This window comes from Acinonyx jubatus, chromosome C1 (genome assembly GCF_027475565.1).
Source record: "Acinonyx jubatus isolate Ajub_Pintada_27869175 chromosome C1, VMU_Ajub_asm_v1.0, whole genome shotgun sequence".
NCBI lineage: Eukaryota > Metazoa > Chordata > Mammalia > Carnivora > Felidae > Acinonyx > Acinonyx jubatus.
Genome location: NC_069381.1, coordinates 103,585,445 through 103,610,668, shown reverse-complemented (window position 1 = coordinate 103,610,668; position 25,224 = coordinate 103,585,445). Strand labels below are relative to the sequence as shown.

The 25,224-nt window shown below is 43.7% G+C and overlaps 1 protein-coding gene across 2 annotated transcripts; it reads left to right on the top strand.

The window, feature by feature from the left end:
* Positions 1–19,803: 19,803 nt before the first annotated feature.
* MCL1 (MCL1 apoptosis regulator, BCL2 family member) lies at positions 19,804–24,652 on the top strand. 2 transcript variants are annotated; one of them, XM_015084826.3, is made up of 3 exons: positions 19,817–20,609; positions 20,964–21,211; positions 21,707–24,652. In XM_015084826.3, the coding sequence occupies exons 1-3, from the start codon at positions 19,922–19,924 to the stop codon at positions 21,821–21,823; spliced, it is 1,053 nt and encodes a 350-aa protein (XP_014940312.2). In that variant the 5' UTR covers positions 19,817–19,921; the 3' UTR covers positions 21,824–24,652. The 2 variants fall into 2 exon arrangements, with proteins under 2 accessions (XP_053070732.1, XP_014940312.2); XM_053214757.1 differs by lacking the exon at positions 20,964–21,211 and having other exon boundaries at positions 19,804–20,609.
* Positions 24,653–25,224: the final 572 nt, after the last annotated feature.

The window sequence follows — 25,224 nt, the reverse complement described above, 5'->3', positions numbered from 1 at the left end:
GAGAAATGAGGGGACCAGGGATGAAGGTTTTGTAAGTGAGTGGGAGAGTTCTGCATTGGGGGCAGAATCCAAAGATCATACAGAGATGGGACCGCTTGTGCAATGAATTCACATTAAGGTTCTCAACTGGTTTAAAAGTTGTTTGGTATCAGTCTTGACCAAAGTCCCCAGAGGGTTATGGGGCACAGTCTCCTCAGGCCAGTCTCCCAGGGTCCTCAGGGGTAGGTAGGTTGAGCATTCCACCTCTGACAAGGCATCCTAAGAAAAAAGAGAATGGAGCAGTAGCTTAAAACTGATTATAAAAAGGAATAAGTAGGCTAGACTAAAACAAACAACTGGAAGAGGGTCCTTCATTCACTTATTTTACAAGTATTTATTGAACTACCAGGGCTTTGTCTCATTTATTGCTATATCCTCACCATCAAGAATGGTACATAACAGGGGCACCTGGGTGGCTCAGTCGGTTAAGCATCCGACTTCAGCTCAGGTCATGATCTCAGTTTGTGAGTTTGAGCCCTGCATCAGGCTCTGTGCTGACAGCTCGGAGCCTGGAGCCTGCTTCGGATTCTGTGTCTGCCTCTCCCCTGCTCATGCTGTCTCTGTCTGTCTCTCAAAAATGAATAAACGTTAAAAAAAATTTTTTTTTAAAGAATGGTACACAACAGGTGTTCAATAAATATTTGTTGAAGAATTGTTCATTGTCAATCTGTAAATATTCAGAAAAAAATTAAAAAGAGTTTGACCTCCTGCCACAGTCTCTGAATAGCAGCAACAGGGGATAAAGCAGAAAGACAACACCTCTAGTGAGAGAACAGCTTGGGAAGGCTACTCCCCAGACAAAGCTGGACCTCTCTTTTGGAAAACTTTTAGATGAGCCACATGACTAAGAGCAAGTAAGAGCCAAATACTGTCAACGAAGGATAGCTTTTCTGTAATGAAAATGTCTCCTTATGACAGGAAGAGCACTCAACACTGATAACCACACTGTGATAAAATGGCCCCTTCAGTTAAAAGTTTTGATATAAGTAGAGCTTTGGTGACAGAGGTATGTAGTGTATTTAGATGGACTTTTTTTGCACCTTGTTTTGACATACTTATCATAGGTAGATACTAGAGATTAAAATATGAACTTACAACTAAAATAGTTAAAAAGCTCAAACTGAATATAGAGTTTATATAGTATATGAACTTCTCTCAAATTATTCATGTTAACCTCTAGGACTGCAAACCCATGAACAAGCATCATTCTTGATCTAGTGCCAGCTACCTACCTTAATGGCCTCAAACCCAATTAGTAACATCAAACTGATACATATGCTAGAATATTTGTATGTTTTTTTATTAAAAAAAAATTTTTTTTAAGTTTATTGACTTATGAGAGAGACAACATGAGCGGGGGAGGGGCAGAGACAGAGGGAGACACTGAATCTGAAGGAGGCTCCAGGCTCTGAGCTGCCAGCACAGTGCCCAACACGGGGCTCAAACTCACAAACTGAGATCTGACCTGAACTGAAGTCGTATGTTTAACCGACTGGGCCACCCAGGCGCCCCTACAATATTTATATTTTTAATGAGAAAGAAAACTCTCATGCATTAGCAGACCTGTTGGTAGGGGCTGAGAGTGAGTGGTTAGCAAAAGCAATTTACTGTTGCTAAAATTACCCCATGAGGAGACCACCTACTCAGAGACACAAAGGGAAGTCCTGGCTTCATTCAGTGACCGTGAGTCCTGGCTCAACAGTTAAGGTCCATATCTGAAATGCCTGTTATGATTAGGAAAGTCTGAGTCACCTTCAGACTTCCCTACTTGCACTTTTGAGTCATTTTCTGTTCCAGTGACCAAAACTGGGCACAACTACATATGAAAAATATTCAGAAGTGCAAAGTTTGGGAACTAAAGGGACATTAGAGATCATGCATTCAGTGTACTCACTTCACAAATGGTAAAACTGAGGCCAAGAGATAGTGCCTTTTGCCTAGCTGCACAGCCATTAAAGGCAGCTTTAAGGCCATCTTCTATAGAGGCTGACTTCACAGCAAATTTGGGACTCTGGCTTTCATTTATTTTTATTAGAAGTAAACAAACTAGGTGCACCTGGGTGGCTCAGTTAGTTTAGCGTCCCATTCTTGATTTTGATTCAGGTCATAAGCTCATGGTTCATGGGATCGAGCCCCACATCCAGCTGTGTGCTGACACTGCACAGCCTGCTTGGGATGGGCTCTCCCTCTCTCTCTCTGCCCCTCCCCCGCTCATGCATGTGTGCACTCTCTCAAAATAAGTAAACATATTTTTAAAAAGTAAACGAAATACTCGGGTTGGAAGCTTGAGAGGAGCTCAGGGCCAAGCTGAACAAGCTGGTGTCCATGGTATCCCCTTCAAATAACATGTGATGGTGTCCTGCAGTGGATCAAGGAGAGGGCTACTGTAGGACCAGCATCCTCTAACTCATGCTTTCTCTACCTTGGGACTGTGAATATTTTGGACTAGGTACCTCTTTGTTGTGGGCGCTGTCCTGTATATTTTAGAGATGTTAACAGCAGCTCTGTCCTCTACCCACTAAATGCTCAGTCAGAACAACAACAAAAGTCCCCAGACGTTGCCAAATGTTCTCTAGGATCCCCTAGTTGAGAACCACTGTGCTGACTTAAGGAAGGGGCTCTGGTAACTCGGTCCTGGTCGCATTTAATCCTCTCAGCAGCACCCATCCTTACTCCTATCCCTGCGCCTGGCTTCTCTCCCTCACGTTTCCCTCTGGGGCCTACCATGCCTTCAGCAGATGGGATCCTCCAGCTTCTACCTCCATGGCCCCGAAAGTGACACCTGGGGTGAAATAGGAAGCAAAAGTTTCTACCCTCCCCCTTTTGAACCAAGGGGATCCCCCCCTGACTGCACAGGAATTTACATACTTGGTTAAAATAAGACAAAATGTATGCAGGGCTTAGCTCTTTCTTAACTGCAACTGCTGTGAACCGAAGAGAGATCAGGGTCTTAAGCCCCTTTCCTACCTTGGGGGTGGGCTGGGAGGGGTAGATGAGGGCACACCAAAGGAATCTGCCTTTTCTGCACAATTTTCCTTTGACTCAGCAGGCAACTTCCCCTCCCCAGCCACACTCATCCTCACCAGTGCCCATATTTAGACACTGCAAGCCTGTATTGTCATAGAAGGACAGAAACCAGATGGTTGCTATAGAGATGTGTTTACACACACCCCTAGAGCATAACCCAGTCTGAGCCTGAGTAGTAGGGATGAATGGCAGTTCTTGCTGGGACATGCAGTTTTCGTAATTTGCTATTACCTTACCTCTTCTATTCTCCACACATTTTTTTTTTAAGCTTTATTTATTTGATCTCTACATCCAGCGTGGATCTTGAAGTCACAACCCCAAGATCAAGAGTCACATGCTCTTCCGCCTGAGGCAGCCAGGCGCCCCTCTCCACACAGTTCCAGGCTTCTCATTCCTGCTTCCAGATACCACTTCCCACTGACAAGTACTGTTCTTAAGCATCTTCTTTGCCTGAGGAAGTCACAGTTTAAACACAGAAGTACTGGGGCGCCTGGGTGCTCAATTAGTTGGGTGTCCGACTTCAGCTCAGGTCATGTTCTCACAGTCTATGAGTTTGAGCCCCGCGTCGGGCTCTGTGCTGACAGCTCAGAGCCTGGAGCCTGCTTTGGATTCTGTCTCCCTCTCCCTCTGCCCCTCCCCCACTTGCACTCTGTCTCTCTCAAAAATAAAATTAAAAAACTAAAGAGAAGTACTTAACCTTTCTGAGCATCAGTCCCTTCATCTGTGATATGAAGATAATTATAATACAAACCTTAAATGGCTTTTGTTAGAATGAATTAGGTGTATGTAAAGAAATTTGGACCGTGGCTGGCAAAGTAGACGCTCAATAAATGGAATTTGTTCTCACGCTAAAATAAAACCCCACTCTGGGACACCTGGGAAGCAGCCACTAGTGCCTTTGGAAATCTTGGCTTATGCCTCCTCTGACAGTAGGTAAAAAACTGTTGTGGGAGGGAGGAGGGTTGCTTTGGTTTTTTGTCTTTGTTGTGTTCAGCTGGAAAGCTGTTTTGGGAGGGGAAGTCTGGGCATATGACCTCCTCCTTTCTGCAATTTGTTTTGGTTTTTTATGTTTATTTATTTTTGACAGAGAGAGGGAGAGACAGAGCATGAGCGGGGAGCGGGGGGGAGTGGGGAGTTGGGGGAGACACAGAATCTGAAACAGGCTCCAGGCTCTGAGCTGTCAGCACAGAGCCCTACGCGGGGCTTGTACTCACAGACTGTGAGATCATGACCTGAGCCAAAGAGGGATGCTCAACCGACTGAGCCACCCAGGCGCCCCTTCATTTCTGCAATTTGAAATGAAAGACACAGGGAAGAGAAGACACAAGACATCAACTCATCCTTGCCTGGCTGAAATGGAAGAATAAAAAGGAGGCAAAATGCTTTCTGGGCCTGTGGCTCAGGCTCCTCTCCTCCAGCAGACCCCTATCCAAGAGGAGGCTCGCTGTGTCCATGTAACAAGCCGAGGCTTGCTCCTACTGTAGATTCTGTGCATGATGCCTGCTGAAATTTTTGAGGGAGAGAAAAAAACAGACAAAAAACTGGTATTTTCTAATACCAGATAGAAGGCAGGTAGTTCCACCCCAGGTAAGACTTCTTTTCTTCAGCATGAATTTAGTGCAGAGCTATGTTCCTTTAAGAGGTCTCAGCTCCTCCCAACCTGCAAGGAAACAGAAAGAAGAAAACATTATGCCTTTGTATTGTCACTTCTGTTTTGTCTCATGGAATAGATATTACTATCCTATTTTCACAAGTAAAATTGATTTGATTGAAAAAGGCCTGGAAAGATTAATGTTAAACAGAATTATAGTCACCTTGGGAGGTGGTTAGGGAGGGGAAAGGGGAGTGGGCTTGAAGGTGGTGATCAAAGGAAATTTAGTCTCATCTGTCCTATTTTGTTTTTTCAAACAATATTTATGTATTGTATAATTCAAAATTAAATTTTAGGAGTGTCTGGGTGGCTCAGTTGGTTAAACATTGACTCTTGATTTTGGCTCAGGTCATGATCCCACAGTTAGTGAGTTCGAGTCCCACATCCAGCTCCAAGCTGACAGTGCGGAGCCTGCTTGGGGTTCTCTGTCTCCTCTCTATCTGCCCTTCCCCCGCCTATGGGCTTTTGCTCTCTCTCTCTCTCTTTCTCTCTCTCTTTCTCTCTCTCTTTCTCTCTCTCTCTCAAAAAAAAAAAATAAACTTTTAAAAAAATTAAATTTTGAATTAAAAGATTATATTTTACAAAACTTTAATGAAGCTCAGAAAAGGTAATTTATATTAGGCCACTTGGTAATTCACAGACTCCAAAGTCCATGGCTGCTCCAGCAAACCACAGTGCTCTCTGTGTTCATTCTCATGGAGAACTAGGTTTAGAGCCAGGAGGGAGTCCTGAGCTCTCCCTCACAGGGGCAGTGGAATCACTGTGTAGCCTTGGCTTGGCTTTCTTTTTTTTTTTCCTAAATCACTAAAGGGGATCATGCCCAGACCATGTCAGAACAACTTGCTGACTACCCTATGAGTTGGCCTGTGAAGTATGACTGAATCACAAAGATCCCAGACAGGGAACAGGGAAGGCTATAAAGCAGGACCAATGGGTGGCTCAGTCAGTGAAGCAGCCAACTTCAGCTCAGGTCATGATCTTGTGGTTAATGAATTTGAGCTCCACGTCAGGCTCTGTGCTGACAGCTCAGGGCCTGGAGCCTGCTTTGGATCTGTGTCTCCCTCTCTCTCTGCCCCTCCCTTGCTCACAATCTGTCTCTCAAAAAGTGAGTAAACATTAAAAAAAAAAAAGTTAAATACTGAAAAAAAGGATGATTAATAAAGCAGATTGTTTTATATTTAATAAGATTTTTTTTAAGATTTGTTTTTAACTAATCTCCACACCCCACATGGGACTCAAACTCACAACCCCAAGATCAAAAGTCACATGCTCCACTGACTGAGCCAGCCAGAGGCTCCTATATTTAAAGATTTTATTTTACTTTATTTTTACAGCACATTTAGAGTACCTGTCTTTTTTTTTTTTTAAATGTTTATTTAAGAGAGAGAGTGTGTGGGTGGGTGTGCATGCACATGCAAACCGGGGAAGAGCAGAGAGAAAAGGACAGAAGATCTGAAGTGAGCTCTGCACTGACAGCAGAGAGCCCAATGTGGGGCTTGAACTCTTGAACAGTGAGATCATGACCTGAGCTGAAGTCAGACACTTAACCAACTGAGCCACCCAGGTACCAGCCCCTCTTTTTTTTTTTTTTTTTTTTTTAATAGGCCCCATGTCCAATGTGGGGCTTGAACTCACGACCCTGAAATCAAAAATCTATGCTCTACTGACATGTTTCAGCTGGAGTACCAAGATACAACAGATATGAAATTCTATTCATATAAAAAAAAGTGGATATGCTGGGGAGCCTGGGTGGCTCAGTCGGTTGAGTCCAACTTCAGCTCAGGTCATGATCTCTCAGTCTGTGAGTTCAAAGCCCCGCATCGGGCTCTGTGCTGACAGCGTGGAGCCTGGAGCCTGCTTCAGATTCTGTGTCTTCCTCTCTCTCTCCCCCTCCCCTGCTCGTGCTTTCTCTCTCTCTCTCTCTCTCTCTCTCTCTCTCTCAAAAATAAACATCAAAAAAGTGGATACATGATTTTCAAAAGAAATTTCTTTGGAGACAGCTACTACTCTGTTGTGAGCCACACCAAATCCCAAACAGAAGCAGTGGGAGCACTTCTCTCTTCTCCTCAGGCCCAGAACAAGTGGCCTCAAGGGACCACTGAAACCTATTTGTCTCTGGGTAGAGGATGGTCATTAGACTGCGTATGACTCATGGTAGAGGAAATTCAAGGCAAAGGTTGGCTAACAACAAAGCCTGAGGTAACCAAGTAAACAGCTACATTTCGGAAATAATTGCACTGTCTTGTGACAAAAGGTCAAATATACATTAATCCCATGGACCAAGCATGGAGCCAGTTTAAATCCTACTCAAGAGAAACTTGTGGGGGTGTCTGGGGGGCTTGGTTGAGCATCCAACTCTTTTAGTTATGTTTTTTACATTTATTTATTTTAGAGAGACAGAGCACAAGTGGGGGAGAGGCAGAGAGAGAGGGAGACACAGAATCTGAAGCAGGCTCCAGGCTCCGAGCTGTCAGCACAGAGCCCAATGCGGGGCTCGAACCCACAAACTATGAGATCATGACCTGAATCGAAGTCAGACGCTTAACTGACTGAGCCACACAGGTGCCCTGAGCATCCTATTCTTAATTTCAGCTCAGGTCATGATCCCAGGGTCATGGGATTGAGTCCCACATGAGGCTCGGTGCAGACAGTATGGAGTCTGCTTGGAATGTTCTCTCCCTCTCTTTCTGCCCCTTCCCCACTCATGTTCTCTCCCAAATAAAATAAATATTAAAAAATAAAAAGCTAGAATTTCTAAAGAAGAGAACTTTGTGGAAGCATAGTGGGATTCTTCACAAACGGTTCTGTATAGAACGGACCTCTGGGAAACAAAAGGATGAGAGGTGAAACTCAATGAATCACCTCAACGTCATCTTTGAAAAGTTAACATCCTCTCTAAAACAAGACAACTTGAAAGAAAGGGGTATTAGGGATTTGAGCTTTGGCAAAGCTGGCTGAGACCAAGGGAATTTAAAATAGACTCTTTTAGGGCTCCTGGGTGACTCAGTCCATTAAGCATCCAATTCTTGATTTCAGCTCAGGTCATGATTTCCTGGTTCATGAGATCAAGCCTGCAATGGGCTCTTTGCTGACAGTGTGGAGCCTGTGTGGGATTCTCTCTCCCTCTTTCTCTGCCCCTCCCCCTTCATATTCATTCTCTGTCTCTTTCTCTCAAAAATAAATAAATAAAATTGACTCTTTTTTTTAATGTTTATTGATTTTTGAGAGAGGGAGGCAGATGATCTAAAGCAGCCGAGCCCACCAACCACAAGATCATGACCAGAGCTGAAGTCAAACACAACCGACTGACCCACCCAGGTGCCCCTAAAATAGATTCTTAAAGTCAGTTGGAACCTTGAATATCATCTAGTTCCAACTAATTCCTCCTGAATTAATCTCTTCCACAGCATCCATGACAAGTGATTGTTCAGTCTTTTGAATAACTCCAGTGTCTCGAAACTTCCTCTCGCCTTCACCCTCATTAAAACTATTCAAGTGTTTGAGGACCACTTCTCTCTACATCGCACTTCACTAGATAAACATCCTTCCCTGCTGCAGTTATTTCTCCCTGATTTGATATGGACTCCTAGCCTGACCCTGGCTGCTTTCTGGAAGAGCTCAAATGTGTCAGTGTGCCTGTCTGACTTTGGTGCAGACGTGGCCTGACTGAGCCAAGGAGAACTAAACTGTCACTCGCTTGGTTGTGGAACTGGACTGTAAGAGAGCCTTAGGTGTCCTTAGATTTTTTTCACTTCCTACCTTATCACACTATTGACTCATTAAAACTAAATAAAACCTACAGGTGTAATTGTGGAGTGGGGTAGGGTTGTTTTAATTTGTTTTGACTTAATGTATAACATATGGATTCATTTACTTTAGTAAACATGTAAATAATAGGGATCAAAATCTTCATTCAAAAAAATCACAGGGCCACCTGGGTGGCTCAGTCGGCTGAGCGTCCGACTTCGGCTCAGGTCATGATCTCGCAGTCTTCTGAGTTCAAGCCTCGTGTCAGGCTCACTGCTGTCAGCAGAGCTCACTGTTGTCAGCACAGAGCCGCCTACTTCAGGTCCTCTGTCCCACTCTCTCTCTTTGCCTCCCCTCCCCCCCGCTTGTGCCTCGCTCTTTCAAAAATAAACAAACAGACAAAAAATTACAGAGGCGCCTGGCTGGCTCAGTCAGAAGAGTGTATGACTCAATCTCAGGGTTGTGAGTTCAAGCCCCATGTTGACTATAGAAATTACTAAAAAAAATAAAATAAAAACTTAAAAAAGAAAACAAACTATAGACAAATCCAAAGTTTTCTTTGACCATTATCCCAAATCCTGGTCCTTTCCTTTAAGAGACACATACTGTCTGATTTTGGTTATGTATCCTCCCAGACTTTTTCCTATGTATTTACATGGGTATATATTTACATGTGGAAATAAGCAGTTGTAAGGGAATTTTGAAACCTAAATGTATCAGGGGCACTTGGGTGGCTCAGTCCATTAAGCATCTGACTCTTGGTTTCAGGTCATGATCTCACTGTTCATGGGTTCCTGCCCCAAGACGGGCTCTGTGCTGACAATGCAGAACGTGCTTGGGATTCTCTCTGTTCCTCCCCTGCACACAAGCTCTCTCTCTCTCTTAAAATAAATAACCTTTAAAGTTTAAAAAACAAACACATAAATGTATCAAATGGTTTGTATTATTCTAAATCTTTTTTCATTTTAACACATTTCAGAGAACTTTTCACATCAGTACATATAAAGCTATCTCCCTTTTTATAACTGCTATATAGTATCCTATAGTATGGATGTATCATTTTAACCATTCTGTTGTTGGATGCAAATTGTTTCCATTTTTTTTGTTACTACAATGTTTCATTGAAAATTCTTTATGACTGTTAGTGTTATACAGGAGTATCTCCCTGGGGTAAATATTAAGAGAGTTAATTGCTGGGTGGCAGGATGTGTACTTTAAAATTTTTAATAGATACTTAAAAATCGCCCTAAAATGATCTATATTCCCACCAAATGTATGGGAATACCTCAGCCACTTACCCATATTTTGCTAACACTTGGTATTAGCAGTCTTAAATTTTTGCCAATAAGATGAAAGTTATCTCATATAACACACACATGTATATGTATGTATATAGGTATAAGTGTGCATGTACATATGTATACACCTTTTGTATGTCCTCTATTTTTTTAAGATTTTTTTAAGTAATCTCTGCACCCATCGTGGGGCTCGAACTCACAACCCCAAGATTGAGAGTCATACGCTCTACTGACTAGGCAGCCAGGTGCCCTTGTGTCCTCTATTTTTTTTTTTTAATGCTTATTTATTTTTGAGAGAACGAGAGAGAGGGAGACAGAGGGTCTGAAGCGGCTCTGCACTGACACCACAGAGAGAGTCCTATGGAGGGCTCAAACTCATGAACCATGAGATCATGACCTGAGTGAGCTAAAGTCAGACACTTAACTGACTGAGCCACACAGGTGCCCCTATGTCCTCTATTTTAATTGCCTACTTTGCCCATATTTCTGTTCAGTCTCCTAAGTAATTTTCAAAACATATTATTCTATATTGCCTACAGAGTATACACACACATAACCTTTGCACTATACTTTACATTTAATCCACTTAAACTAAGTCTTGTGGGATGCCTGGATGGCTCAGTAGTTTGAGCACCTGACTCCTGATTTCGGCTCAAGTCATGATCCCAGGGTCGTGGGATCAAGCCCTGTGTCGGGCACCAAGCTGAGTGTGAAGCCTGCTTGGGATTTTCTCTCTCTTCTTCTGCCCGTCTCCGCTGTTCTCTCCTTGTGTCTCTAAAATTTAAAAAAAAAAAACAAAAACCCTAAATCTTGTTAGATTTGGTCTAGCCTATCAAGATCTCTTTGCATTCTGATTCTCCTCTCCAACAATATATTGTCTCTCCCATATTCTTGTTATCTACACATGTCATCACCTGTCATCAATGTTCTTTTTTTTTAATTAATTTTTAAAGTAATCTCTACACCCAACATGGGGTTCCCACTCACAACCCCGAGATCAAGAGCTAGGTGCTCTACCGACTGAGCCAGCCAGGCACCTGTCATCAATGTTGTTAACTAAACCATTTGTACAAACATTGGACAGGACAGCTCCCAGGTCAGTGCCTGGTGGAATGTACTACAGACCTCTATTATTAATGGGATTCTAGATGGTGCTCACATTGCCTTTTCACCTGACAGCAATTAGGACCCTCGTTCAATTGGAACCTGCATCTTCAGGCCCATTGTCAGACTTCACAGAAGAGAAGTCTGAGTTCCATGTCCCAGGCCAAAAGGAGAAAACTTGAAATTGAGTTGTAAACCAAGTTTATTGTCCCTTTCTTGGGCGTCATTCATCTGGGTCAGCTTCCCTAAGCATTTGCTTCTTCCAGTCAGAACCTACAGGTTTTCTAAAAACTTAGAAAATGTCATTCATTATTCAGTCTTGTATCGTTTTAGTTTGGGCCAACTACAGTTCCAGTCTAACAGATCCTTTGTGGCTTCACTTCTTACCCTGTCCACCTGAGGTTCCATGGACAACGATCTATCTCAAGACACTCTGGGGCGCCTAGGTGGCTCACTTGGTCGAGCGTCCGACTTCAGTTCAGGTCATGATCTCGCGGTCTGTGGGTTTGAGCCCCGCATCGGGCTCTGTGCTGACAGCTCGGAGCCTGGAGCCTGCTTTGGATTCTGTCTCCTTCTCTCTCTGCCCCTCCCCACATGTGCTCTCTCAAAAATAAATAAATGTAAAAAAAAAAATTTTTTTTTTTTAAAGACACTTTTAGCACACCTTCAATTACCTCTGTCTTTTGTTCTTTGGTCCCAAGTACTTCACCACTCCCCAGTTCTAATGAATCTAATCTTTGTTTGTTTATTCAAGAAATATTTATCAGCTGCCAACTGATGTGCCAAGAATTTTAGGTGTTGGAGGCAGAGGTGTTTTCTCTACTTCTGCTTATTGGCTGCTGCTTTATGGGAGAGCATTTATGCGAGTCAGAAGTGGTACCCATGTGTAATTTCCAGCCTAACTTGGCAGTCCCCACAGGAAGCCAGATCGCTTGTGAATTTCCTACAGCTGTTCTCCTCAAGCACCAGTATCTAGTCCTAGCCTCTGCCTTTTGCAGACCACCTTGTATTCCACCTCAAAAGGAATGGGTATCCCATCTTTATCTTCTTGCCTAGTTAAATAAAGAAGAGATGTCCGTTTAGAGGCTTTAACTTGGCCCTCCCATCTGTCTCTCTTCGAATACTGGTGCCCTATCAATGGTCCCTTCTCTCTTCTTTATAATTTCTTTCATGTCAGAAGATCACTGTCCCTAGCCTACAAATATGTTTGAATCCCTCATTTTAATTTTTTTAATGTTTATTTATTTTTGAGAGAGAGTGCGTGTGAGTGGGGCAGGGGCAGAGAGCAAGGGAGACAGAATCTGAAGTAGGGTCCAGGCTCTGAGCTGTCAGCCCAGAGTCCGATACGGGGCTCAAACTCATGAGCTATGAGATCATGGTCTGAGCAGAAGTTGGACACCTAACCGACAGAGCCACCCTGGTGCCCCTGAATCCCTCATTTAAAAAAAATTCTTACTTTTTTCTTGAACCCAACCCCTCTGGTTTCTCATCACTCTAAAATTTTGAGGGGTTCCTAGGTAGCTTAGTCAGTTAAGCATCGGACTGTTTTTTTTTTTTTTTTTTATGTTTATTTATCTTTTGAGAGACAGAGAGAGCAAGTGAGCACCAGCAGGGGAGGATCAGGCTCTTTGTCAGTAGACAGCAGAGAGCCCAATACAGGGCTCGAAACCACAAGCCTAACCAACCGAGCCACCCAGGTGCCCCAAGCGTCCAACTCTTGGTTTGGCTCAGGTCATGATCTCATGGTTCATGGGTTTGAGCCCTGCCCTGGGCTCTGTGCTGACAGTCCAGAGCCTGCTTACGATTCTCTCTCTCCCTCTCTGCCTCACCCCCTGCTCATTCTGTCTCTCAAATAAACTTGAAAAAAATAAAATATAATACATACTTTTTTTAAATTTTCAACTACTATTTATTCTTTAACTCAATGAAATTCAGCTTTTGTCCTCATTAATTTGCAAAATCTATTCTCAAAATGGTGTAAATGCTAAGTACAATGGCCTATTTTCAGTCCCTACCTGAATTTTTTTCCTCTCTTGTCTTCCAAGGAAGACTTTCTATCTTCATACATTCAATAATTGTTTTTCTTTTCTTTCTTTCTTTCTCTTTTTTTTTTTTTTTTTTTTTGAGAGAGAGAGAGAGAGAGCATGAGCAGGGGAGAGGGGCAGAGCAAGAGAGAAAGAATCTTAGGCAGGCTCCACCCACATCACAGAGGCCGACACAGAGCTCAATCCCACGACCCTGGGATCATGACCTGAGCCAAAATCAATACTGAGACGCTCAACTGACTGAGCCACCAAGGTGCCCCATATTTATTGGTTGCTCTCTGTGTGCCAGAAAATAGCAGTGGCAACATAGACCTAGCTTCTATTCTCATGGAACTTGTAGTGGGGACCGGGGGAAGGGTGTGGGGTCACCAACATTCAACAGAGAATCAGACTTCCATTCTAGCAATATAACAGACCAAATACTCTCTACAACTATTCCATGACAAAATGCCTCAAAACACTAGCTCAAATATAAAAGGCAAAAGCATGAATCCAAAAACATAAGGCTGAAATTGGTGGCTGTTTTAGAGACATCTGCTAACCCCCGGTGACAAAGCTTCCATCTAAGTGGTTTCTCAGGAGACAGCAGACTAAGCCTAGGGCTTGTGCAAGAACAGAGACTGGAATGTCCCTGAGTAACACTAGGACTCCTGCAGGTTCCACTGTCAGAGAAAGGGTAAAAGAGAAAATACCCACCCTGGGAAGGGAGACAGAAAAGAAATGCCCTTATGTTGGCTCAGAGTGAGGGGGAAAAGATCTTCCCCTAGAATTCACAAGTTAGTCCTCTCATGGGTTTATAACCTAAATCCACTCTACCTAAATAAGCAGAAAATTTTAAAGCTTAGATTTTATTTTTAATGTTTATTTATTTTTGAGAGACAGCATGAGTGGGGGAGGGGCAGAGAGAAAGGGAGACACAGAATCAGAAGCAGGCTCCAGGCTCTGAGCTGTCAGCACAGAGCCTAATGCGGGGCTCGAAATCACAAAGTGGGAGATCATGACCTAAGCCGAAGTCCCACGTTTAACCGACTAAGCCACCCAGGCGCCCCAAGCTCAGATTTTATTTTAAAGTAATTTACCAGTTGGTAGTATCCCCAGGTAATTGAAAGAAACAAACACAAATCCTCTGGAGGAAAGCGCCTTCAATCCAGACCTCAAAAGTTCCCTAAATTTCTTTTAAAAATGAGTTCACAGAGGTGTCTGGGTGGCTCATGTGGTTAAGCATCTGACTTCAGCTCAGGTCATGATCTCACAGTCCATGAGTTCAAGCCCTATGTCAGGCTCTGCTGACAGCTCAGAGCCTGGAGCCTGCTTTGGATTCTGTGGTCTCCCTCTGTCTGCCCCTCCCCAGCATATGCTCACGCTTTCTTTCTCTTTCTCTCTCTCCCTCTCTCCCGGTTCATGTTCATGCTTTCTCTCTCTCTCTCTGTCTCAAAAATAAATAAACATTAAAAAAACTTTTTTAATGAGTCCAAAAATAAAAATCCCAAAACACAAGGAAACAGGAAATAAGACACCATGAATGAGCAGAAATTATAAATAGCAGAATTAAGCCCACAGAGACATTGGATATTGGAATTATAAGACAGCCTATAAATAAGTACGTTTAATATATTTAAAGGAAAAAAAGAGGGGCACCTGGCTGGCTCAGTCAGAGGAGCATTTGACTCTTGATCTTGGGGTTGTGAGTTCAAGCCCCATGTTGGGTGTAGAGATTACTTAAATAAGTAAATAAATCTTTTTTAGAAAAAAGAAAGAGTGAAGGAAGTATGACTAAAGAATAAAAAACTAAAAACATGACAAGATGGGGCGCCTGGGTGGCTCAGTTGGTTGAGCATCCGACTTGGGCTCAGGTAATGGTCTTACAGTTTGTGGGTTTGAGCCCCACATTAGGCTCTGTGCTGACAGCTCAGAGCCTGGATCCTGCTTTGGATTCTGTGTCTCCATCTCTCTCTGCCTCTCCTCCACTCGCACTCTCTCTCTTAAAAACAAACAAACATTAACAAATTTTTGAGAAAATGACAAGAGAGCTTTTAAAAGGTACAATCAGGGGCACCTAGGTGGCTCAGTCAGTTAAGCGTCCGGCTCTTGATTTCAGCTGAGGTCATGATCTCACAGTTTGTGGGTTCTGGCTCCGTGTCTGGTTCTGTGCTGGCAGCGTTTGGGAGCTTGGGATTCTCTCTCTTTCCCTCTCTCTCAGCCCCTCACTCACGTTGTCTCTGTCTCTTTCAAAATAAACTTAAAAAAAAAAAGGTACAATCAAGATCTAGAAATTAAACATATAATTAAAATAAATAATTTAAAATTATTATTAAAATACATAATTAAAATTGCCATAGATGCTCTGAAGGAAAATTAACAATGCTATGAACACCGGGGCACCTGGGTGGCTGTCGGTTTAGAGTCCGACTTCGGCTCAGGTCATGATCTCACAAATTTGTAAGTTCGAGCCCCATATTCAGCTCTGCACTGATGGGGCAGAGTCAGCTTTGGTTTCTCTGTCTTCTTCACTCTACCTCCTACCCTGCACACGCCCTCTCTCTCTCAAAAACAAATAAATAAACGTTTTTTAACATTCTATTAAAAACATAAGAGTTGACTCTAAGGGTGCCTGGCTGGCTCAGTCAGTGGAGCGTGTGACTCTTGATATCAGCGTTGTGACTTCAAGCCCCATGTTAGGTGTAGAGTTTATTTTTTAAAAATAAAATATTTTTAAAAATAAAAATTAAGGGGTGCTTGGGTGGCTCAGTTGGTCAGGCCTCTGACTCGATTTCAGCTCAGGTCACGATCCCCTGGTTTGTGAGATCAAGCCCTGCATCAGTCTCTGTGCTGACAGTGTGGAACCTCCTTGGGATTCTCTCTCCCTCTTTCTCTGCCCCTCCCTCTCTCTCTCTCAAAATAAATACATAAACATTGAAAGAAAACAGTAACAAAGACTACCCTTCATAGCCTCCCTTGCAGGTAAGAGACCATATGACTACTTCTAGCTAACAGGATAATGACAAAAATGGCATGCAACTTATGGGAAGTGTCATTAAAGGAAACTAGACACCCTCTGCATTCCCTCTTCTCCTTCCTGCTGGCAAGAATGCAGGTAACACGGGTGAAGCTAGCCGCTGGACCATCAAGTAAGAAAGCACATATGAGAGCACCACCACCTGACAGAAGAAGAAATAGGATTCCTGATCATAATGGAACTACCATGCCAACTTCGGGTTCCATCAGAGAGGAAGAAGAATAAATACTGGATAAGGCAACTAGCAATGTTTGTTACACCTTCTGAGAGGCTACTGAATCCCAGTTATATGCTAGTTTAACCTGTGGGGACTAGGGCCTAAAATTATGGTCCTGTAGGCAAAGATGACAATTACAGTGTTGTGATGGGAGAGTAGGAAAATAGCGATGCTGGAGGCATGGTGCAAAAAAGTACTGATATGCAGTAAGAAGTGCAGAAAGTGGCCAACTAAGCCAGAAGTTCAAATAATGATTTTGACAAAAAAACAGGAGATCAGGCAGATCGTGACCTCATGGTTTGTGAGTTCAAGCCCTGCGTCAGGGTCTGTGTTGACAGCCCAGAGCCTGGAGCCTGCTTCGGATTCTGTGTCTCCCTCTCTCTCTGCCCCTTCCCCGCTCACACTCTCAAAAATTAACATTAAAAAAAAACACACACAAAAAAAAAACCCAGGAGATCAGGGGTGCCTGGGTGGCTCAGTCAGTTGAGCATCTAATTCTTGAGTTTGGCTCAGGTCATGATGCCAGGGTGGAAAGATCGAGCCCTGTGTCGGGCTCCATGATGAGCATGGAGCCTGCTTAAGATTTCCTCTCTCTTCCTCTCTGCCCCTCTCCCCTACTCTCACGATCTCTCTCATTCTCTCAAAGAAAAAAACAAACCCCAGGAGATAACCGTTTTAGTGTGTTATCAAGAATAACCATTAGAGGGGTGCCTGGGTAGGTGGGTCGGTTAAGTGTGCAACGCTTGGTTTCAGCTTAGGTTATGATCTCCTGGTTTGGTGTATGAGTTTGAGCCCTGCGTGCGGCTCTGCGCTGACAGTGTGGAGCCTGCTTGGGATTCTCTCTCTAACCACTCTCTCTGCCCCTCCCCGCTCATGCTCTCTCTCAAAACTAAATAAATAAACTTTAAAAATAAATAAATAACCATTAGAGATTATGGTCACAGAGGGATTGTTTAGGAAAAAATTATGCACACCTTATAAATGAGGCTAGGGGCACCTGGGTGGCTCAGTCGGTTAAGCATCCAATTTAGGCTCAGGTCATGATCTCACCGTTTGTGGATTCCAGCCCCTAGTCGGGCTCTGTGCTGACAGCTCAGAGCCTGAGGTCTGCTTTGGATTGTGTGTCTCCCTCTCTTTCTGCCCCTCCCCTGCTCACGCTATCTCTCTCTGTCAAAAATAAACATCAAAACAAAAAATTAAAAAATAAAATTAAATAAATAAATAAGGCCAAAAGATGACATGATCTTTCAATACAGAGCACTTTTTTTTTTTTTTTTAAAGTTTATTTGAGAAAGAGCACACACACGAGAGCAGGGGAGGGACAGAGCGAGAGGGAAAGAAAATCCCAAGGCAGGCTCTGTGGTGTCAGTGCAGAGCCTGACACGGGGCTCAATCTCACGACTCTGACATCATGACCTGAGCCAAAAGCAGGAGTCTAACACTTAACTGACTGAGCTACCCAGGCGCCCCAATGCTAGAGCATTATCAAGTAAATCCACCTGAGTGAGGGTCACCAGATTATCTTGGGGAATGTAATTTTGTTTGCTTAGCACCCAAAAGTTTTACAACTTCCAAAAGTTAGAGGGTAATGTGTAGAAAACTAATAAGGTGCAGTGATTTTTTTCTAGTCTACTAAAGAAAATAACCCCAAAGTTACAGTTTATTGCCCTATAGGACATTAACTGCGTTTATACCTAAGCATCCTTCTTCAGCAGTTCTTTCCTTGATAATATAAATCTCAACTTTTCATATCTTCATGGAACCAGTTTTATCATTCTGTTAATTTCTTCATTACTAAGGTAAATAAAATTTTGAAAATGTGTAAAAAAAGAAAGAGTATAGTATAAAGAGGACTTAGAGCTCAAAGGCAAAAGATTAGCTTCACCTCAGTGGAAGAGAACAGGGTATTCCAGTAATTCTGGAAATTGCTATCAGCAGAGTGGAGAGCTTCCCAAAACTCAAGTTTATATATAGGGCCTAAGAACAAAACAAAACCAAAAACACTGCTTTCCCAAGGTGAGGAATAAAAGGGATGAGTAATTAAGAGAGGCAAGAAGGATGAGAGCAAACGTTTTTTCATTACAGAAAGGGAAAGGCAACATGAAATATTAAGTATGCCCAATTTCAGGCCCCAAAAGATGTAGAATAAGGCTCTTAGTTCCTTGGGGAACTTGGGGAAGTTTCAAAGGATTTAATACACACCTACAAAAAAAGATTGGCACAGCCAGGATGTCAACAATGCTTTTCTTTTGAGGGTCAGGACTGTGGCCAAAATAGTTACCCTAAGAACAAGAACCATTCTTGAAAGGGTGTGTACACAAATCCAGAGGTTACTCTGACTCTGAACAATACTAGGGATCAGAAGTACTAAGTGATTTTAAATTCCCTGAAATACTAAGTGATTTTAAATTCCCTGAGGACAGGACCTTCCAGATATCCTGAAGACACACCGATTCCGCCTCTTAAACTGCACAGACCTCCCAGCCTACTACTGAGACTCGTGGCTTGCTAGAGCAGTCTGGAGGCGTCTGGAAGGTGGTCGGCCTGTTAATCTTATGTAGTATGGATGCCTACATCATGATCATGCCACACACTGTTTTGTCATCCTCTTAGTCATGAAGCACTATAGACTACAGACACCCTGTCCTCAAGAGGGTGATCCCTGGAGTCAAAGGTGCCTCATACCCACCCACTACAAAAATAAAAGGTGTCAGGAGCCTCAGAAGAGATGCGAATAGGGTCAGGCTTACATGTCAATAAAACCAGTGACTGTGGAGTAGAGATAGGAGGTGAGAGAAAGCAAGTAGAGAGGCAGAAATAAAATTTACCTTGGGCAGAACAATTTCCTTTAGTCAAGTTACATGTAAATGATCCATGGGGCAGTTCTTGGACCGTCCCATTTCCAAACATTGTTGGACTGAGAACAAAGGGCAGAGGATGTGCAAAACAAATGCAGGTCCCCAGCCGCTTAAGGACCCATATTATCTAAATGGTTTTTTCTTTGTTTTGTTTTGTTTTTTTTTTTTTGAGAGAGAGAGAGAGAGAGAGAGAGAGCGTGAACACGAGTGGGGGAGGAGCAGAGAAACAGGGGGACAGAGGATCCGGAAATGGGCTCTGTGCTGACAAGCAGCCAGCCGATGCGGGTTTGAACTCACGAATTGTGAGATCATGACCTGAGCGGAAGTCCGCGGCTCAACCGACTGAGCCACCCAGGAGCCCCAAGAACCCCTATTATCTAGACTGTTGTTTCCCAGCCACGGCAAAACTTCTTCATCCCCTTTCCTTAATTTCTGAATGACTCAATGGGTAAGACTTTAGTAGCGGAAAGAAAAAGCCTCCGCCATGGAAGCAACAGCTGGGGCTCGCAAACCAGGAGCCTGGGAAGCAGCTAGGCAGCCATTAACAGGCCCACATCGGCGCAGCGGAAGAACTCTAGCCCACCAGCCCCAGCTCCCGGGTCGCCGTTACGTAACCCACCGCGTGCCCACCGAGTATCGGAAGACCCCGCCCAGCCCTAAAGCCCCGCCCCTACCGGCCGGTGAGGTGCCGTGCGCAGTTCTAGGGAAGCTTCCTCCCCTTTCCCCTTTTATGGGAGTACCTTTTTTTTTTTTTTAAGATTTGCTGACGTCACCGAGTAGGACTGTCTCTGAAACCTTGATATAGGAGGCCCTCTCTCACTCCTTACTTCCGCTTCCTTCAACTGAGGAGTCAGGGCCTCCTCCATTTTTCTCACCCAGGAGGAGGAGGCGGCGGCGGAGGCAGCAGCAGCAGCTTACGATGTTTGGCCTCAAGAGAAACGCTGTAATCGGACTCAACCTCTACTGTGGGGGGGCCGGGTTGGCGGCCGGGAGCGGCGGCGCCTCCTCCTCGGGAGGGCGGCTTGTGGCTGTGGGGAAGGAGGCCACGACCAGGCGAGAGGTAGGGGGAGGGGAGGCCGGTGCGGTGATTGGCGGAAGCGCCGGCGCGAGCCCCCCAGCTACTCTCGCGCCCGACGCCCGGAGGGTCGCGCGGCCCTCGCCCATTGGTGCCGAGGGTCCCGACGTCACCGCGACCCCCCCGAAGCTGCTGTTCTTCGCGGCCACCCGCTGTGCGTCGCCGCCTGAAAAGATGGAAGGCCCAGCCGCCGACGCCATCATGTCGCCCGAAGAGGAGCTAGACGGGTACGAGCCAGAACCTCTGGGGAAGCGGCCGGCTGTCCTGCCTTTGCTGGAGTTGGTCGGGGAGGCCAGCAGTGGCCCCGGCACAGACGGCTCACTGCCCTCGACGCCACCCCCAGCAGAGGAGGAGGAGGACGAGTTGTTCCGGCAGTCGCTGGAGATTATCTCTCGGTACCTTCGGGAGCAGGCGACCGGCGCCAAGGACGCGAAACCACTGGGCGGGTCTGGGGCGGCCAGCCGAAAGGCGTTAGAGACCCTCCGACGGGTCGGGGACGGCGTGCAGCGCAACCACGAGACCGCCTTCCAAGGTAAGGGGGTTGGTTAGTCGCGGAGGCTGCGCTGCCCTGGTTCACCTGTCCCCGGACTTACCCACCGAATGGGGGTGGAAACCGAAAACAAGTCAGTGTTGAAACGACTCGCAATCTATTTCTGAAACCAGAATATTCTGGCCGTGAGTCATTGTTTCCGCCCATCTTAATTCTTGTGGAAATGGCAGCTCTGTTCAAAGCCCGGAAAGGGTGGGATGTCATTTTTCAACTGGGGTCGGCCCGAATTCTGTGGACCCCAAATAGCGATTTCCCCCGCCGTGGGTGGGCAGAAAGATCATGCGCCGGTTTAGACAAAGGAGGCCGTGAGAACCTGCATGCTTTTCTTCCTCTCAGGCATGCTTCGGAAACTGGACATCAAAAACGAAGACGATGTCAAATCTTTGTCTCGAGTGATGGTCCATGTTTTCAGTGACGGAGTAACAAACTGGGGCAGGATTGTGACTCTTATTTCTTTTGGTGCCTTTGTGGCCAAACACTTGAAGAGTATAAACCAAGAAAGCTGCATCGAACCATTAGCAGAAAGCATCACAGATGTTCTTGTAAGGACAAAACGAGACTGGCTAGTCAAACAAAGAGGCTGGGTAAGTTTGTTTTAAGGTCGAAGGGGGCCTTGGAATGGAAATGGAATGAAGGATTTTATAAAGAAGGTCTGGGGCTATCTCAAGCTTTTTATGATGCACAACTCAGGTTTCAGGCTCTAACTTACGGACCGGTTTGCCTAATACTGATTTAAGTAGTGGGCTCACAGAGATAGTGTAGTATGACTGTCTTGAATTCTTGCATCAAAAATCCCGGTTCTGTAGCCTGTTTTACTGGCTGTTGAAACTTTTGTTTTTGGTATTGTAATTCAGCTGGATACTCTTCTGTGGATACAAATTATGAAAAAATAATCACTTGGGCGGATGATAGTAAACAACGTTTCTGAGTGTCCCCCCCCCCCCCGCATTTGTCTTCTGCCGTTCATTATGTTTGGGGGGGAAACCTTAGATATTTTAATTCATCTTTCTTTATGAATAGTGTTTTTAAGCCATTGGAAACCCATACTTGAAAATGTACTTTTCTTTTTTGTTTTCTAGGATGGGTTTGTGGAGTTCTTCCACGTAGAGGACCTAGAAGGTGGCATCAGAAATGTGCTGCTGGCTTTTGCAGGTGTTGCTGGAGTAGGAGCTGGTTTGGCATATCTAATAAGATAGCCTTTTAAGTGCAATAATTGACTTTTAACCAACCCCAGGCACCAAAATCACATAACGACTGCTGTGAATCAAATGTATTTATGAAGTTGGACTTCAAGCTGTCCAGGCTGTAACCTCCAAGAGTTCTACTCTAGCAACGTAGAAAAGCAAGTGGCAAGAGGATTATGGCTAACAGGAATAAATACATGGGAAAAGTAGTCCCCCTTGAAGAGTCACTGTCTAAAGCAAGGTTCAATTTCAGCAACCGGCAAACTGGGGGGCCATGGAAGAGGACTTTTAGAGTTAGTGAAGATGGTAGGCTTGAAAAGACTTGATTTCCTTGTCTAGAACAGGAGAATGGCCAGTAGCCAGGCTAGTCATAGAGTCCATTAAATGTCCACTGAAATAATTAACTTCTTATAGTGTTAAAAGAGAAGCACTAACAATGGCAGTGATCTGTATAAAATGGATTTAAGCTACAGGTAATAGAACTATGACTAGAAGCCTCAGTACTGTACAACAGAGTGTGAAGGGAAGCTTTTTCTCTGCAATTAGCTTTTCCCAGGTGTACTTCTTCAATAGAAAGTCCAAGTGCTCAGGACTTTTTATACCTGTTCTACTTTGGCTTGGTTTGAGTGGTTTAGTTTATTAGCCTAGTAATGGCCAAGAATACTTGACTTAAGGCTCAATAATGACAGTTGCAAATATGAAAATATCCTCAATTTTTAAGACAAAAACAACTTGTAAATGTATTTGTCTGTAAAAATTGTATATATTTTTACAGAAAGTCTATTTGAAATGTAAAGGGATGAAAAGTCTCAAAATACATTAATTTTTTCATACCCGTTTGAAATTTCCAACTTCTGTAGTTAGGAATCTATTTCTTACAGCTTTTCTATTCTAAATTTTGTCCTGGTCAGTTATAGATTGTATACAGAACCAGTTGATGTAAGTGTATGCAACTTGGTTGTAGTGGAACAATTCTGATTCATAACTGTGCAGACTTTAATTTTCCTATCTGATTTTGGTAAGTATTCCTTAGATTTTTTTTTTTTAACTGCGATTGAAAAATTGAATGGAAATTCATCCTTTCACTTCATTACATGTAGGTTTTCAATAAGTGAGTCAAGGTGGAGTTTTAAGTTTGGTGGGCGGTGCCGGCTGGTGACTTAGAAATAATGGGTTCTGATTGGGCAGCTACTCATTTCAGTTCTTTCCATTTGAGTTAATTTACTGGTGAAATTTAAATTGAGTTTATGAGCTCATCTTCAAAGCTTTTGCTAAAAGATTTTCAGCTGTTCCAAATGGGACATACTAGCAGTATGTGTATAAAAAGATCACATCAGGTGTATGAGAGACATTTGATCCCTTGTTTGCTTAATAAATTGTAAAATGGCTTGGAAAAGCAGGCTTATAGTCTAACCATGGTGCTATTATTAGGCTTGCTTGTTAAACACAGGTCTAAGCCTATCAATAAAACAAATACTTATGTTTCATTTCTATTAATGATTCCCCAACTTTGTTCAAATTTTTGCATTGGCATCTCTTTGGATTTCAGGCTTGATGTTTTATCAAACTTACTGTTTATTTTCTATACTTCCTTGAAGTATTTGCTGCTTGTTTTCCCTGTACAGTTATATCAATCCCTACATCCTTACCATGCCATCTCTGAACTCCTACTGGCTCTTTTAGTTTTTGGCACTATGAACCCTAAGTAACCCCCCAGGAGACCACAGACCTTCATCCTTAGTGAATTTTATCCTTGGGAGGTGGTAGGTAGTACAGTGGGTGCCATGACCATGAGAGACATGTGGTGGAGAAGTCCCTTTTGCTTTGATTGGTACCTTTTCAGTTACTGCTTTATCCTATCTTTGGGGGAAAAGTTTTTAAAGTCCCTTTAGGAATTTTCAGAGAAGGGGGACAACAAATGGTGTGACTTTCTCTAGGTTCCTTTATGTTTGAAAAAGCTCATTTAAAATTACAGAAAGGGATGGGTTCTGTTAGACCTCAGAGTTCTATAAAAACTGGTAAACTGAAGAAAGCTTCTGTAGTAGATCTAGGGTCATTTGAAAGCTTCATCCTTGGAACGTAACCTTTGGTCTGTGGACTCCAGATGAAAACAGGCATGAATAAAATGACTAAGAATGTAATAAATAGGGAAGGATTGCCCTGCCTGCCCATCCTTGAGCCATAAGGTCATCTAGCTAGAGCTATTTTTACCTATGTATTTATCGTTCTTGATCATGAACCACTTATTTATGTCATGTCTATCTCTAAGGACCTGAAAGCACTTTATGTAGTTTTTAATTAATCTGAAGATCTGGTAAAGGTGACTAAAAGGCCTGTCTCCCCATATCCACTTGTGGAAATAAGCACATAGATGGAGATTGGTGGAGTTTAGGGAACCCACCCCAATTTTCTAGGTGTGACTGCTGAAATATAAAGAAGGATCTTAGTTGAAACTTTGGGTCAGGGGCTTGGAGGGCTTAGCCCAAGTGCTTTGGGGAAGGTTGGGTGGTTTTGTAGGGAGAGGAGGCACGTGTCCTCAGTGCTGGCTAGCTGCATAGATCAGGCAAATCCTCCAGAATGGAAGGGGAGGGTTGTGTGGAAAGCTGGCTCTCAGCAACTTGTCTTCTGTCTCTCAGGGAAAACATGCAGTCCTGTAGTGTCCGCGCACACTCTGTTGGGGGCGAACATCTTGGTTCTGGTTAAAGAGCTCATGCTATTGACAGCTGTGCCAGGAAGGGTTAGGACCAACTACAAATTAACATGGGCTGTAAAATGTAGTGTGTTTCCCTAACTTCCTGTTTTTTCTGAGAAGAAAATAATAAACCTTTTATTCAAATGCAAGGTGTGGTATGGGTGTTTTCTAATCGATTATTGTCTTCCCCCCACTTAGGCCTTTTTAGGGAAGTCAGCTGAGCAAATAAGTATAGGTGAGTTGACCAGCAAAAGCCCCATAAAGCTAATTTGCTCTCGGGCAAAGGATAGTTCCCTTCAGAGTAACCATTTCATTGAAATCAGGGGTGTTGGGTTTTGAAATGTATTACTGTGGTACTTTGGAGTAATTCTTCTACATTTTAAGTGAGAATCAAAAATCCTGATTTTTCTTTTAGTCACCATGTGCTGGTATAATTTTGAGGTAAGCTGTTTCGTTACTGCATTTACTGTATCTCCCCATCTCAACCTTTTCAGATGAAGGAGCTAGAAGAATTAACATCCACAGTTTAAGAGTTTTGATAAGATTCTTGGTACTGTTTCAGTACTTTTCCCCTTTCCTCTCTCAAAAAGGAAGTGGAGAGTAAGCACTTAAATTTCAGAAACTCTGTCTTGTCTTCAACTACCTTGAAAGAAAGGGAGCTGAATCACTATGGCAATGTGCAAATATGAAGTTTGCATATTGGTTTTAAAAGTCCTGAGCA